This window comes from Danio rerio, chromosome 4 (genome assembly GCF_049306965.1).
Source record: "Danio rerio strain Tuebingen ecotype United States chromosome 4, GRCz12tu, whole genome shotgun sequence".
Lineage (NCBI taxonomy): Eukaryota > Metazoa > Chordata > Actinopteri > Cypriniformes > Danionidae > Danio > Danio rerio.
In genome coordinates this window covers 21,905,001-21,922,500 of record NC_133179.1, presented here as the reverse complement: position 1 = coordinate 21,922,500, position 17,500 = coordinate 21,905,001, and the positions used below count along the sequence as shown (strand labels likewise).

The window sequence follows — 17,500 nt, the reverse complement described above, 5'->3', positions numbered from 1 at the left end:
GACTCCCCACAGACACAAGAAGAGTGTACTTCATAACATCATTCACATCAACTCACTTTTCTTTCACTTTCGCCACTACATCAATAAAGCACTGCCTCTCTTCAAATTAACACACCGCTTCATTCTCCATCACCATCACTGTATTCATCATTATAATACAACTTCCTCCTTTCCTTTTCATCAAACATGCATTTATTCACATCAAACATTACACTTAATGCCCATATTTGCCAACATGTGCTCAATGTTACATACAACATTATGTATGTACATAGCCTATACACATACAACAAAGATTATAAGTGTATGCTTCCTTTGCTGCCCTCTGCTGAATATCACTTTTCATATTCAACAATGCTCATTACCAAAACTATCCTAGCTGCACTCCAGAGGCACAATAAGCAAAGCGGCCCACATGCCACCAACAGCAAACTCTACACACAGCATCAGATCCACTCAAACTAGGACTATCTCCACATATCACTCATTCCTCAAAACAATCAAGATATCTATCATATTACTTTACAACTCAGCCACTCTGTACTGTGCTCATTAACAGATCATCACACACATCAACTTTCTTCTTTCTTTCTTTCTTTCTCTCTCTCTCTCTCTCTCTCTCTCTCTCTATATATATATATATATATATATATATTTATTTATATATATTTATTTATTAGCCCCCCCCTGCATTATTAGCGCTCCTGTTTATTTTATTTTTATTTTTTTAACCCCATTTCGCTTTAACAGACAGAACTTTTTTTTTTCAACACATTTCTAATCATAATACTTTTTATAATTCTTTTCTAATAACTCATTTATTTCATCTTTGCCATGATGACACTAAATAATATTTGATTACATATATTTGAACACACTTCTATACAGCTTACAGTCACATTTAAAGCCTTCACTAGGTTCATTGGGTTAACTAGGCAGGTTAGGGTACTTAGGCAACTTAATGATGGTTTCTTCTATAGACTATCAAACTACAATTAATTCTGCTAATTACTTCTGACTTCAACTGTATTTCTCATTTTTCACAAGAACTGGCTTATATAAAATCAAATCCCTCTACCTTATGATCACTTCTGCTTTTATTTAGCTAAAATGAGCATCATCTTTCATATAAGCCACTTCTCATTCCAAATGATAATAAACAACAATATACAACATCAGCATCTGCTCACTGTGCCACATCTACCTGTAACCACATGGCTTCACTGCCTCTGCTAACAACACATATGCTTTACACACTGATTGGAACTTTCCTCTCACTTGCAACACATTCAGGCACAACACACTGGACACCACCACCACCACAACAACAACAACAACAACAACAACAACAACAACAACAACAACAACTTCCTTAATACACTACACATCACAAGGGCCAAATGTACTCCACATACAAACATTATCAAACCATACTAACACATCAACAACAATTCCAATTCCTCAACAAGTATGACACACACGAGAGGGGTCTGGATGCAGACCTGCTGCAGTGCAATCTGAGCTGCATCCAATGCTCTTTAATGGCCTCACCTAACCCCACCACTAACACTACCCATCACAGTCATGTCACTCGCTCCATTTCAGTGCATTGTGTCTGACAATGCATCGCTCAATGATTACATCTCAGCTTGCATCATAAAGACAGCATCCACATACTATTGACACACACACACACAAACACTAACTCAACCTCACTGTTAACCATCATGCATATCAACTCAGCACATCTACAGTACATGACTTTAACCAATCAAACTATCAACATGTCCTTTCTTAACGTAACACACTCTCTCTGCTTTCCTCTGTTCTACAGGATCTGGATGACATTGAAGACGAGAACGAGCAGCTCAAACAGGAGAACAAGACCTTGCTGAAAGTGGTCGGCCAGCTCACCAGGTAGAAGCGTCTCACCCCAGGACTGCTCCAGTGGATTCTCCACGCATGTGTGTGTGTGTGTGTGTGTGTGTGTGTGTGTGTGTGTGTGGCAGACAAGGATTTCCTCCATAACATCTCTGCCATTTACATCCTCTGCTCTGCACGTCTGTTGCTCTCGGACCTGTGCACAGCCTATGGACGCTTTGGATTGTGGAAGTGTGCCCACCTCTGCGCTCTTACTCCAAGCCAGCCAGGATCCTAACAGGAATGTGCTTTCTATTTAATGTAAATGTGTGTGTACATAGCCTATGACCCTTTATGCAGGACACTACAGAGAGGACATCACTTTGAATGTACGTAGTGTCTCACCAAAATTCAGCCTCTTTCTATTCATTTGCTCATCTCAACATTTTATTATTATCATCATCATCATCGTCGTCGTAGTCGTTATTATTATAAGCAGCAGCAGCAGCAGCATTATTCACTCACAACTAATGGACACGTTATTATTTCTTATCATCACTTCTTCACACCTTCATCAAATGTTTACAAGTTCTTTCACCTCATCAACACGTGGAGCTTATCACCCTCTACATTTACACACAAGTCTAGCCTGTACACCACACATGTCAAACACACTTCCTCGAGGGCTTCAGCCCTGTACAGTTCAGTTCCAACCCTGCTCCAACACGCCTACCTGTAGGTTTCAAACAAGCCTGAAGGGCTCAATTAGTTTGATCAGCTGTGTTTAATCAGGGTTGGAACTAAAATGTGCTGCGGCCCTCCAGGAAATGACTTTGACATCCCTGCTGTACACTGATGCTGCACATTGGCACTTCACCAAATCTATTCAGGTCCTTATTGAATGCATTCTTGCGGCCCATAAACAAACTCGTATCACATGAACTGTTTTACATTCTCTGTTTCGTCAACACTTTTAGCTTTGTATATACACTGTTGCTGCGCTACAGGGCTAATCGCATGTATTCCACAAACTTCTAACAGGGCTCCTTCCTTTTTTTTGCTTTTCTTTTTACACTATATCAGCTGGGAGATACCGCTCTCCTGCTGCTTTACCTAATGCATGTACAGAAGATTCAATAAAACTTCAAAACAAACAGCTCTTGGCCTATTTTGTATACATCACCCATCACTCTTCTGGAAACATCCAAACGTTATTATTAAAGCACAAACTCTAATAACACTCTTACTGTCAAACAGCACAACACATCCTCACACAGATAACTACTGTAGCGACTCCAACTTCTCAATTCCAGCCACCGCAAAATGCAACGCAAAAAGCAACTTCAATTGTACAATTGAACACACACACACACACACACACACACGCTACTGCTCAAACCTTTGGGGTCAGTAAGGTTGTTTAAATGTGTTCAAATAAGCTTGTCCTGCTCACAGAAGCTGTTTCTTTCATCAACAATACAGCACAAATTCCACCACAGTCAAATGTTACTGCGCTATACAATTGCAAAGTACATTTCATTTCAGCATTTCTTCCACTCATTTTAAAGATGAATGTTCAGCTTCATTACTCCAGTCCTCACTCTCATCTTTCTTCAAAAATCACACTATTATTATTATTATTATTATTATTATTATTATTAATATTATTATTATTATTATTGCTCATAGTAATAAAAGCAATAATCACTGAACTAATAGTTTAATTTTCAACTACATACAAAGTCATTTCAGAAACGCTGCCTTCATGAACTGAATCAAAATTAACAAATTAAAAACAACAACAAATAAATAACATCAAACGTTTGACCAGTACTATGCTATGACCATTTTTTTGGCCCAGGTTACTGTATGCAAAACACATTAAGCCTCGCTTTTCATCCCAACATCTTTCTGACACACAATTCAGCCAACGTCTCCCGCTGTGGGATTCACCTCCACGCTGCAGAAAATCCTGAGCCGTTCATAAAAGCCATCAGAGGGTGCTGGCCAGCCGGCCACAAGGCTTTGCTATCTAGAGGATGCAGAGACTCGGCCTATTAATAAAGCCACACCTCTGTGCTCGTTACAGCCCTCGCCTCCAGAGAGGAACGTCGTCATGCTTTAGTAATTGCTTCCTCTCCAGCGCTCCAGGACTGGCGTGTGTCCGGATTAGCGTTGTTATGGATGCACGTTCAGGCCAATTCTTCTGAGAAGAAAAATACAAACACCTCCGCTGCTCAACTTTTACACTCCTCCAGCTTTCACAGTGTTTGTTGCTTACCTGAAGGATGCTCATGTAAAACTCATCCTGCTCCTTTCTGTGCTAACATCAAGGAAGCACACGCTACAATTACTTCATTCACTCCACACTCATCCAAACTCATTTCAACTACTTTCACTCATTTCTTTAACATCTCTGACAGTTGGGGGCCACTGCCGCTCCATCGCAGTATAATCTCCCCTTCACTATACCGGAGCAACCCAGATCTCCCTCCACATCATCTTTCTACCAGGAGCGCACGTTGATCGTGAGCTGGTGTGCTTCATGGTGGTCCACTGTGTCTCCTCACACACATCTACAACAGAAGGCCACAGAAGAGGAGCTCACAATCAGCGGCAAAGCAAACGCTTTCATGCGTCCGCAATATTTTACCTCCACAACTTCACAAGTGCACATTAAGTGTGCCATCTGGGAGAGGGCCCAACAACTGCTTTCACTAAAGGTGCACTCCACCCAACATTTCACATTCGCTCTCTCTCTCAACTGCTTCCAAACCCTTCTGGCTTTCTTCTGTACGGCAAAAGGACAATTTTAAAAAACACTCAAAAGCTGGAGCCGTTCACTTTCATACAAGGACAACACAAATACTACGGAAGTCCATGCTCAAAGAGCTCCAGCTTTCTATAAAATCACTTCGTTTCCGTGTTCAACACAACAAACACTCTCAACTATCCCCCTTAACTGGATAATACATATTACGTTTAACTCAGCTCTACAAAATGCTGCCTTCTCCTAAGCCAATGTTGCCTCAAGTATTAACAAACCCAACGTTACACCCCATGTTGAACGGTACACACCACCATGTTCACTTTATTTATTTCGCTTTTACTTTTTTACACTGTAAAGCTGCTACACAACCCACAATCACTTTACAGAGGACCTCAATTCTGTGCTATACTGCCACAAAACTGCCTTTATAAATACATCAATAATCAAAAGAACAGCAGATCACAATAACAGCAAACTACCTGTGCTTTCAACTATGACACTGATGCTTTCCATTCCAATTCTACTTCAGCATCAACTTTCATGGAGCTTTTTACTCCTTATTTTTCTTCTTCTGAACTGAAAACAGCTTCTGCCGCAGACCATTGCCGCATCCCACTGTTTATCAGCCAAAGCCTCCTTTCTTTTGCTTACTGCAGGGGTGTCCAGACTCTGTCCTGGAGGGCCGGTGTCCTGCAAAGTTTAGTTCCAACCCCAATCAGACACACCTGGGCTAGCTGATCAAGCTCTTACTAGTCTTTCTACAAACATCCTCTACATGTGTAGAGGCAAATCGGAGCTAAAATCTGCAGGACACCGGCCCTCCGGGACCGAGTTTGGACACCCCTGGCTTACTGTAAGCGTTTCAAACTCCCAACAAACATAGTTTTGTCTACATTTCTTTCAAACCATGTCACACCTTTGTCCTTTCCTTCATTTCACTCCATCTTCACCATAGCCTTGGTCTAACTACGTCCCGCCTACCTGTCAACTCTTCCTTTAAACTAGGCCCGTACACAGTAAACAAATTCACATATTTCTGCCTATTCTTCAGCCCCTCCAGTCTGTTTGGTTACTTCTATATCATTCATTTCCATCATGCTCATGTTTTCAGTCATGATCTCTGCATAATACAGCTTGTAAAGTAATATTAAATGTCTTTTACATAATGACATGCCTAATTCGATACGCATATATACACGCAACTATCACAAAGGTCTACTCTCAGAAATCACAGCAGTGTGTTACCTGGCCCACATTTACATACAGTAGCACCGCTATAAAACCACATCTTCACACTACTGTAGAAAGCAGTCAACTTGACTCTTGTATATCTGTTCAGCTACTCTACATATAATTGATTACGCACGCGTCTTGTTTCTGCTTTAGTGTTCATTATGCTATCTCTATTCAAATACACGGCCTCAATTTTCAATTCTTCCCAACTCGCCATGTGTAAACTGTGTTAGGAGAACATTGAAAATAATTCTTTTGCACAGTTGTTGGAAACAATTAACGTGACTTTCATTTCTACAAACAAATGACATTTAGTAACGTTCAACTTCATCTCTTTCAATTCGGCCAAAATCAATTGTTTCCAACAACTTGCCTGAAATTCACTAAATCCTATCGATCTCCCTTTTTTCACTGTCCAGTACGTGGATATTTCATTATGCTAGCTTATGACAAAACAATGCAGACAAACACACACCTTCACATTTAAACAGCTGCTCCAAGTCAGTCTGCACAGTACACTGTCAATCAATTTGACAATTAAGTCTTTTTACAGATCAACGTCACGTACAAATGATGCTGCTCGATACAGGCAAAATAGAGTACTACAAAAATGTTTCTCGCACCTCTCATGGCTGCCTACATTTGACTGGCCCTCATGCCTAATGTCAGACAAACACACAATCATGCAGAGTTTGCTTCGCTGAGATACCGAGCAGTGCTCACGGCTCCAGTCTTAGAGCAGCAACAACAATTCCCTCACAGCTCCGTAACTCACGATGTTTCACAATCCTGCTTCCAGCACAAGACTCAAGCTCCAAGTGCTATTGCAATATCTGTTTACACCTCCATAGCTTCCACCAACTTCATATTTTCATGACCAACTAAATATTCATCAGGCCTGCATGGGACATTTGAGTATGGAAATAAACGATTGAAGCTGCACTTTTCTATATTCCTCAGCACCCCATCACTGCATGATGACTCTCAAAGGGAAAGTTCACCAAAACCTATTCATCTACTCTACATCAAGTGCTTCCAAACCTTTACAAGTTTCTTTATACTGTTCAAAACTAAATAAAATATTTAAAGGGAAAACTCAAAACCTCCAATCCCTATCAAGACAAACTACTATTATGGAGGTTTTTAAATCTATTCTTTGGTGTTTAACAGAACAAGCTTTCAAACAAGGTTGAGTAAATTAGCACAATGGCACAACTTCTTTTTTTTTTTTTGGTTTGTTTTTTAAATCAATTCCTACTAACTCCAAGAACGCACTACACAAATTGAACAGACATTTTGACATTTCTCTAGGTAGCTTACCTCACTATAGTCGGACAGATTCTGCTGTTGTGCCAAGTAATGCTTTTTGACACTTTTAGCCTAGAACAGTTCTTTACATTTCAATAAGAGTAACACAGTCCATTACACTAATCCACCATGCTTGTAATAACAGCCTGCATATGATTCTACAAGTTCTTATTGAAAACAAAGCATCTAATTCTTGCTATGTTCTTCAGAAGGTCATTTTACAGCTTCATACACACTACACTTACCCTAAAGCTGTCTGTAAACTTTTGAAAACACTTTTTTTTTCAAGCTGTAGTAAAGAGATAATATCATACTATAGCACTGTGATATGGCTGTATATCAGCACTGCTGTGATAATATACAGCCATATCTCTGTGCTACTAATATCTTATTACACACACACACACACACGGCTGTTTTTGTGTTTATCTATGTAGGCCATTTGCCATATTGGACTAGTCAAAGTCAGTGGAGATCAACTTGACCACCTCCATTAAGCTCTTTTTTTTCATTTAAGTAACACAATACAAGACAACAAAGTTGGTAGACTTTAAGACAGTTTAATACCTGTAATATTGAGATAACGCATATCAACAAACACATTGTCACCTGTGAAAAGTTCTCTTTTACCATTTCTTCAGGAATTTCAATCTTCATACTTTTTTTTTGTTTATCCCCAGACTGTGCCATGGTAGAAAACCTAGTCACACTTTACTTAAAGTGCTCATACCATAACACTTTTCTATCGATGACATGATGCATCAGGAATATGTTGATTTTTTTTTTTCATGCTTATGAACAGCTATTACGTTTTGTCATTTTATATACCAAGAAGACGTCCGAGACGTCTTTATGACAACTTGCCATTATCAAGTCAAACATAACTTGCCATAAATCTGTCATAAACATGATCATCATGAAACAATAATTGTGTCATCAATATTTTTCTGATCACTTTTCTTTCAGTGGAACAAACTAAAGTTTTCTGTAATTTCTAATCATTTTATAACATCTTTTACTTCTTTAATTGCATTTTAATGACTCGTTCAGTTTGTAATACTGCAGTTGAGCTGAAGAAAAATATTCATGCCGTTATAAACTTCATGCTGATCATAATGGTTGTCATAAGCATGCATAAGCTATCCTTCATATTCATGATGTGTCACGTCATTACTGTAAAAAGTCTCATGAACACCCCTCAAGTCAAACTATTTGGTCTTCTTTTAAAAATGTGTTAGAGCGCGTTTAAATGTTAATAATAACTCTGTTACATTTAACACCCTTTTAGTTAGGCAAGGATTGGTGCAATAGAACATTTTTTACCTACTTTTTAACGTTTTTTTTCTGAAACTGCACCTACTTTACATTTACAATAGCTTAAAAACTATAGAACTTTTCAGCAGATGACAGATAAAACAAGAGTCTTTTTCACCTTCAGGATCTGTAAGCGGAGATCATGGCCATATCCAGCACTCCTGCTGGAGTTGAGCTGCGAGGAGGCGCACAGACAGACAGCGCTCTCATCTCAAATTCATTGCTCTTAAGCAGACCTTGAAGATCAGCTCAGAGATGAAGCGCCGGCTGCTCAGGAATATGTACGTAATGGTGCGCGATGGTCAAAGTCATGTATAGCGAAATGCATTTGATCCTGCGGCGCTGATAGCCTCGAGACCCCGCTCTTATCTTGTTCTTGAAGGAGCCCATATTTCATTATCAGCGCCTCTGTGTGCACCAATCCGCTCTCAGGATATCTCTGTGGACTTCGCCATCGCTAAGCCTGAAATGGAAGATATTTCATTTAAAGACACAGCGACGCTGTTCCGCCTTTCACATTTCACACTTGACCCCCACAATTGACTCATTTCGGTAGCTAATCCATATATCACCTCTACAGGTCTCTGACTCGTGACCGCATGTAAAATCCACTGAGAGAACACTACTTTGCTAATCTTGCCATTACATCGCTATGATTTATGTGTGCTCAATTCATATCTTTTTTTAAGGGGCCATGGGAGGGTTGGGTAAACCTGAGGCAATGTGTTACTGTGAAAACCCAACTGACCACCAGGGCTCCGAAAGTTAACCTTGCTGAGAAGGTCAGGACCATTTATCCATGTGACAACCTCCACCCTCTGCTGTCAGATCTATTATAACCTCATTGATTAGCTCTCAGCAAAACACACACACACACACACACACACACACACACACACACACACACACACACACACACACACACACACACACACAAAATAAAGTATGTTTTCAAAAATACACATCAAAACATTGAAACTAGCTTCAAAATTAAAATGACAGTTGTTTTTTTACAGGTTATTGATGAAATAGATGTTTTCTCTAATACATCCTGACTACAATTCTTTTGGGGTCAACTAAAAACTCATTGAAATTCTTCCCCCACACCAAGGTGAGCATGAGCATTAAACTGTCGAGCAACGGCCTTCAGTTGCAAGGCCCGATCCTCATCTATCACAACCAGTAAAGCCACACAATTCTGAGTAAAGGATTATCCAGTTCACAAAATAGAAAAGCATTTAATATTCCCATTTACATCACCAAATCAAAATTCCAATCAAATGTAGCAAATCTGACCAACGTACAGTACATACATATACACGGTGAAAATGACATCCACACTGCATTATAGCTAGAGAACTGATGTAGTTCATCTTGTGGTCAGAAAACATCAAAGAAACATATGCACCTGCGTCACCACGGGTTGTCTGGAAGGGTTTCAATAAATTCTACAAAAATAAAGGTCCGCTTTCATTGAAGAAGCACACTGAGAGGCCACACATTACTGGACCTTCATTTCTCTGAGCTTTTCGTAAGAAAAAAAGAGAGCTTTTTCCAGCAAACGCATGATATGGATATGGTACACAAATAGATAATAAGTGACCCGTTTGCACAATAAACGCACAACTTCACCTGTAATGTCGGGGGTCTATTTTCCTGGTCTAGGACCCCATTCACCCAAGGCTTCACAGATTTTCTCAATTACCAAAACATTGAAAACTAAAATCTAAACCTGACTGCCTCTGATAGAGTTTGAACAATGGGGCTTGATTAGATCTCCTGTAAGGACAATGGTCTTGGACAATGGAGCTTAAAACTAAAAGCATGTAAAGGTAGCAATTATGTATTGAAAAAAAAACCCCTCTTTTTTCCCATAATTCCCTATAATTTACTTTTTGTCTCCCTCAATAACTTGTTGCATTTCTTGAAGGAAAGGTAGGAGGGGTGAGCGACACTTCAGAGTATGTTTTGCCCCTATTTACATCAGGTGCTAATCGTTTTCATCGCGACTATAACAATTTTTCCCATGCGTCTTTCAATATTCAAAAGCTGAACAAAAATCTCATCTCTCTCTGAATCGACACCCAAAAAAAGAGCTCCCGAGAAGGTTCTGTATCAACAGGAAATAAAACATTTTTATTGAACATTTGCGTATATGAAGTTATATAACAACAGTCAGAAACTCCACAGAGTGAATCACTACACAAAGTGAAACCAAATCGTAAAACACCTCATCAAAAATGAAGGTATACACAGCAATATAACTGTCGGCTCGCCGCTGGGGCCAGCAGTATGGCAGGAAAAAACACCCCGAACAGTTCTACAAGATTACAGAGAAAATTTCCACGCACGAAAATACTCAAGCAGGCAGTTGATATACACAAAGGCAACTAGGATCTCCCTACAGCATCAGATTCTAATTCTTTGCACAGCTTTTTTTTCTTTTCTTCAAAGGTGGCTTTTTGTCTTCGTAGAGCATCGGAAGGTTGTACGCATGTACGCTTGGTGTTCGTTTCTTTGTTTTGTTTTTTCTTCTTCGAGTCGTCGGAGCTGTTCGCGTGCTTTGGTAGGCTTCGGTAAAAGATAGCGTTGCTTTGCAGGGCTAGAAATGGCTTTTCAGACTACTTACAGACCTCTGAGGTGCAAACGGCAACGCTGTCTTCTACCGTTCGTCCGGTTCTGCGCAGACTAAAGCGCAGACACCTGATAGTACAACACCACCCTTCTGCCGTACGAATACGAACGAGTGTGACTCGAAAACTGCATTTTTATCCTTGTTTTAGAAACAAGCCTTACGTTAGGATATCGTACATACTGATATAAATGAGAGTACACAAGTCGGTTGACGCAGGAGCGGTTGATTAATAATTGTACCTACAGTCGCGATTACACGTTTTGGAGATTTCTTCGCGGTAATCTCTCGGACAGGGTAAAAAATCAAATCGGCTCTCCATTAAACACATGATTCGATATTTATTGCAACATTGAAATGAAAGTGCCAACTATACTTGGTCCCACGATAAAAAGTAAAAACGTAACACACGGTCCATACTGTACATTCTGAGTTCCATAATAAATATAAAATGGTCTTCAATAGGGCACTAAAGGAACGATAACCAGGTAATAGTCATGAGTGTAATCATAACAGCGATAACAAAATGGTACAGCCAATCATATTCATAGTACAACAGAGAGTTTCCATGACAAGATCGATAACAAGAATTCTCTTAGAACCGGGTGATCTCAATAACCAGGAAATGATATCAGGACAAATATAAAAATATATACACCTATTCTGAAAGGGAAGGATTTCTATATATATATATCATTTACTGTATATATTTATTTATATATATATATGGAGATACATAGGTAGATAAATGATCTCGTATTTGGAATACATCCTACATATACGTTTACCCGAATGTTTGGATGGTTGAATCTGTGCGCGGGAAAACTCAACGGGAAAAAAACGGAGGAATTCCTAACAAGTTTACACATGTCGAGCTCCAAACTACGCACACGTGTGCTGTGACCTAACCGGACTACGGTCTATGGATGCATCGTCTCGCCGCTTGGGGTTGTGTCTTTTCTTTTTTTTTTCCCTTCTTTTTTGCCCCCTTGTTGAGCGATGCCGTCCTTTCAACGAAAGGGAATGAACATACGAATATTGCACAGTGCTCAACGAAACGCTATGTGAAGTGACCCGCGCGAGCGCAGGCTGCGTAACTTTCATAAAAAAAAAACAACAACGTCCGTTTCGCTCTCTCGTGCTCTCGTTGCGTGATTGGGGATGGTAGCACGACATCACTATAGTACAAGATGGCAGCTACCTACTGAAAACTACAACGCTAAGCACACACCGCAGTCACAGTGATACACAACTCAGTCCTTAAAGACTCCTATGGAATGACAAACAGCTTTTTTTGTCTTCTTTTGTTTTATGTAACAGTGCTATCACCTACACAGTAACATTGAAAACACTTAGAAACTCCTCCCGAAGCTAGCATCTAGTGTACGCAAGAGGTTCCTCCGAGATAACTCATGGGTTTAATGGACTCGACGTCTACTCGCCCTCTTGTTAGACCCGTAGTAAAGGACATTTGAATGTAATGTTATCACCTGTACAGACCATTAACTTTTACGGTTATTGTTGAAGATTCGCTAATGATCGCGCGCTTTTGACTTAACGGACGTCCCGACAAGCTGTTGTCTCTTCAAAGACGGTACAGTGCAAAACAGTAGCCACGGGGGGAAAGGATTGGCAGTAAAGCATGGCTAACTCTATTGTCACTGTGAGAAGGCAACACAAAGCAAAAAACTGCTGTTTAGGGCACCGCTGCGGCCAAAATACATTGTTCCCCGATGAACTGAAGCTACAACCACTTTTACAAAGTGGAGTGTGCGTGGAGGGAGGCGTAGCGTACGTCTCGTACCTCCCTAAAAACAATGGCAGTGTTTAAAAGCTCGCCTCTCCTCCTCCGCTCCCGTAGTTTCCTTCGATTACCTTTTGATTGAAGGCAAGGGAGTCTCTTGAAAGAGACGCCCCGGTGTAAATAAATCCCCCCTTTACCCAGCCTTTAGCAAAGATCGTAAAAAAAAACATGCACTTACCAAAAATACTCATACGCTGACTTGATCTAAGAAAATGAGTTGTCATAAAGCTAGAGCCAAAACTCTTGGTTTCAATTTTTGGAAGCTGAACCACAACAGAATCAGTCCAACGTAACGAGAAAGTAAGCCACTCACAAAAATCAAGCTTCTAGGACACAACGGCTACAGCTCGAGACTGTCCCAACGTACGAGCGATTTCCTTTTTCTTTAACGTGTCGAATCAGGTAAGGGAGTCAAAGGACAGAAAAGAAGAAAGAAGCAACCCGGGGACCCGTTTTACTGAAAGTTAACAGCATCACCGTATGACAAATCAAGGGAAAAAAAAGGCTGATTGGTTTTCATCAAGTAAGAAATTCTTCGATTAAAGTGGTTTAAGCGAAGCGTACAGGTCCTCAGTTTGATAAATCAGTACAAAAAGTTCTTACGAAATCATGTGCTTGTATAATTGTCAGCAGCATATAATATTTATACAATGAAACCATATCAGTTAATGGCCTTTGTGTTGTGTGTGCGTGTCTGTGTGTTTAACGCTTTCGGTACGTTTGTATGCATTTTTTTTTTTAAGTAAACATGAAGCGCAAACCGTCCTTTACGAAGTAAGTGTACCTCCACTAGCGTCTTGCAGGTTGGATTTCTTTCATTCGTAAATATTTATATAGATATATATATATATATCGTAAATTTTACTGGAATGCAATTAGGTAAAATTCTTAAATCCCGTTATATATAATATTGGCTCTTCTATGTCTGCATTTACATCATTTAAAATAGAACATCTTATTAAAAACATCGAGATATACACAGATTAGGAAACGGGTAACAACATACAAACACATAAACTAGAAATCATTTGAGTCTGCATACTGATATATACACCTGTGGTACAATAAATTCCTCCACTCATGCGCTATCTATACAGATCATATTGCTTAAAAGAAGGGGGCGTTTGGTCGGGGATTTTAAGGTCGTGGATGAAGGCGAAACGATAAAGGACAGAGAAAAGTTTATCGACAGAAGGAAGGAAGGAAGGGCCGAGGGTCGAAAACGACATAACAACACAACATCTCAAGGGTCGTCCGAGAAGGCGGGTTTTCTTAGACACCAAATTAGGAGTGAGGGTGCATGGATCCTTATATCACTGAGGTATTTACACGCACTGGGTAAAGAGCACTACACGGGTGGGACTGTGGGAAGGGGGGGCAAGGGTTTGGCCGAGGACTGCTCTATTTTTTCTGAGCTGCCAGCAGGGCATCCACTTCCTCCTCGGGTTTCAGCACGTGCCACTGCGCGATGGGTCTCCTCGGGTTGGCCAGCATGTCTGACCAGTGACGGAGCTCGGTGCCTGTGCTGTTCAAGCCCACAAACACCTTGCCGATGGCATCGTTCTTGCCAATCTTGTCATAGTCCAGAACAGTTATAACAACTTGAACTTTCTGTAAAAGAAATTAGAGACAAAACACAACATTTGGGCCTTTCAGTTGGTTCCAACATGCAGTTTGATCAAACATTAATTCCTGTGATCAACAGAAAATGTGTACAAACATCTTTTAATAGAAATGACTAAAGTTTGCGTTTCAAAAAACGCATATCATCAATGGCATGATTTCATTTATGTGTACACTACTATTCATTTCAATTATAAATGGCTCTCTCATCTGCATTTACATTCCAAAGTGACTTACAATTGAGGAGGCATTCAGCGATCCGACGAGAAGAGGCGATACACACAACAAGTGGTATGCAAAGTAACTCGTTTGTGCTCAGAGAGAAAATGTTTCGACGGGTGGCTTGTAAATTGCTCGATTCTGAATTGTCAATCACAGCATTCTGATATATACAATATATTTGTGCTGTATAAATATATTCACCTTTGAAAATAAAATGTATTCTTGCTGAATGAAACTAATACTTTCTTTTAACTAAATAAAAAAATCAAGCCCAAAAACAAATCGAAAAGGCTTTTCGTTACAGATACCTAACTAGGCTTGCTGTGCTTGAGAAACATTGTTTAACAATGACTAAAAATGCAAAGTGGTACAAAAGTTCACTCCCACCTTCCCAAATACCACTACAATTATCTCAGTGTGATGGTCTGCTGAATGGCCTGTAACTCTGCAGCAGCTCGAGTCTTTGAAGAGCACAGTGGCGATTGCCGAAGAAAGGCCAGCGGGTTCCACCAAACAGCTACTGGACAACTATGGCAAATCGACTGCGAGCGCACAACTGATCGCTGGGGTCAATGGCTCGCTCTTAGCTTTGCTTACTCGGAGTGCCATCCGCCTGTGCACAAAATGCGAGCAGACAATATGAATTAGCGTCTTCAGAGGCCTGATTATCCTTCGATCCACCTCTCCGCTTGCATTTCTCTGACCGGCGAGAACAGGCCCAGAGCCATTGTTCTCAGAAGCCGGAGCTAATTTGCCATATAATGAAATATTGAGGCATGTACAATGAGCGAGGAACTGTTCGTTTCGGGATGGCGGCTTTCACAAACGTCTGCTGCTTGGTGTGAATGGAGAGGGAGGAAGGCCTCTCTGGTTAACAGACCCCCAGACACGCTTTGAATTCAAAGCCGCTCACTCAAAGCATAAAATGTATCCTTTGAACCGTGAAATGCTAAATCAATTGGAAGCAATTTTACTCTTATTGCACTAGCAAGCATCGCATCCATTTTGTTCTCCAACTAATTAGCAACAAAACTTTTCTAAAAGCCTCATGCAGAGCCTTATCCAGTTACTTTTTGGCTGCGGCTTGTCAATTAGTCTCTGTACATTTTTGTCACTGACGAGAATAAACAAGAAAAAAAACGGGAATTTGTGTCGGATTTGCCATATTAGAGCTCGGTTTCAGAACAAGCACCAAAGACAAATTACCTGGATTTGTTCGAATGGCACTTCGAAACTGAATGACTCGTTGTAGTAAGGGTTGAGGGTGTTCTTTTTGATTGTCGTCTTCTTCTTTTTCAGCCGTTTGCCGTTCTGCATCAGATGAATCTTGACGTAAGGATCTGATAACACACAACAACAGGACATGACATGACAAATCATTCGTTTTATGATATAGTACAGCAGTGGATCTCAATCAGGGAGCCTCAACACACACACACACAAATATATATATAATATATATAACTCATCTACAAGTCTTTCTTACACACAAGCTGGGTGGTGGACAATGCAGAGTATTGGTGGTCAAATAGTCTTAAAGTCAAGAGAATAAAAACAAATCTATAAGGGTCAAGATCCAGAAGATTTAGACATTCAAATAGCTGCTAAATAGAAAGATAGGTAAATAGATTAATAGACTCATTACAAATTGGCCTTATTTAATTGTTTGATTGTTCATTCACCTTTTATTTCACACTTAACATAACAAAACCACTATGTATTTCTAACCTTTATCTGTTTGTTTGAGCACAGTGCAGGCACCTGAAGCTGTGGCACACACAAATCTTGTGCGGTTTGTGCACGATAGTACAGCTTTTATTTTTACATGACAGGTGTGTGTGTGTATATGCCCTCTAGTATCCCAGAGAAATTCTTCCCTGTTGCATTACTGCCATTCAGACACATCAATCTCTGCCTGCGCCTCAAAATACGATCCATCTATCCATCATTTCCAGCATCTATATTCTATTCCCATCATGCATCTCTCTTCATCTGTTTACCTTAGTCAATACTGATTCACACTCACCTTTCTTAGAATCGCTTTTTGATTGAAACCTCACAAAACAGACAAAGGATGAAATATCAACCAAACATCTGATCTATAAAGCTCTCCTTTTGTAAAGGGGAGCAAATGTGCATTTTTTTTTATATCTTATACCGATCCTGTAAAAGGGGGGCTGACATCATCTGCCCTCCTGAGCCTTTCTAAAAGGACAGAAAATAAAGGATATAGCAGCAGTTATTGAGGTGAGGAATGACTGAACCTGACAGATTTAGCCGTGTTTCAGAATTACCTTTTGTCCAGTGTGTCATTTGACTCTTTCTCTTGCTGACACTTTCATATCTCTTTTTGTCGCCATCACTCTTTCAAATCTGTTCCAAATAAAATATCTGGCATTTCCAATTCCCTTTTTTTTTAAACTGATCTAAATACTCTTCATCCCAGTGAAAATAAAATCTGAGTAGAACATTCCATACAGAGAGAGAGAGAGAGAGAGAACTCATACCATATTAGGAACAGGGCAGCTCAAAGTCTCTGGCATGCAGTTTTTGAAAGTGTAAATCTTATGGCACATAAGCTGAGAGAGTGTGTCAGCTGTGCTAAAGCTAAAAGTTAACTCAAATATTGTTGTATATTATAGTCAATATTCATTTCCTTCACTCTTTTTTTTACATTGTCATGATGTAATAAACAAATAAATTCAATTTACAAAAACTGCTAATATACACAAAG

General features: G+C 39.9%; 2 protein-coding genes across 12 annotated transcripts in view; one reads left to right on the top strand and one right to left on the bottom strand.

The window, feature by feature from the left end:
* The window catches only part of pawr (PRKC, apoptosis, WT1, regulator), a 144,211-nt gene extending 141,195 nt beyond the window's left edge, over window positions 1-3,016 (top strand). The window contains exon 6 of the mRNA NM_001006015.2: window positions 1,835-3,016. Within this exon, the coding sequence (NP_001006015.1) occupies window positions 1,835-1,921 (87 nt within the window). The 3' untranslated portion in view covers window positions 1,922-3,016. The remainder of the gene's footprint in view (window positions 1-1,834) is intronic.
* Window positions 3,017-10,593: 7,577 nt separating this feature from the next.
* syt1a (synaptotagmin Ia) overlaps window positions 10,594-17,500 on the bottom strand; it is a 325,194-nt gene continuing 318,287 nt past the window's right edge. For 10 of the 11 annotated variants that reach the window (XM_073945928.1, XM_073945929.1, XM_073945927.1 and 7 more), the window contains 2 exons: window positions 15,973-16,106; window positions 10,594-14,532 (listed from right to left, as the gene is read on the bottom strand). In XM_073945928.1, coding sequence (XP_073802029.1) covers window positions 14,323-14,532; window positions 15,973-16,106 — 344 coding nt within the window. In that variant the 3' untranslated portion in view covers window positions 10,594-14,322. The remainder of the gene's footprint in view (window positions 14,533-15,972; window positions 16,107-17,500) is intronic. The other variant, NM_001327829.1, reaches the window with a different exon arrangement.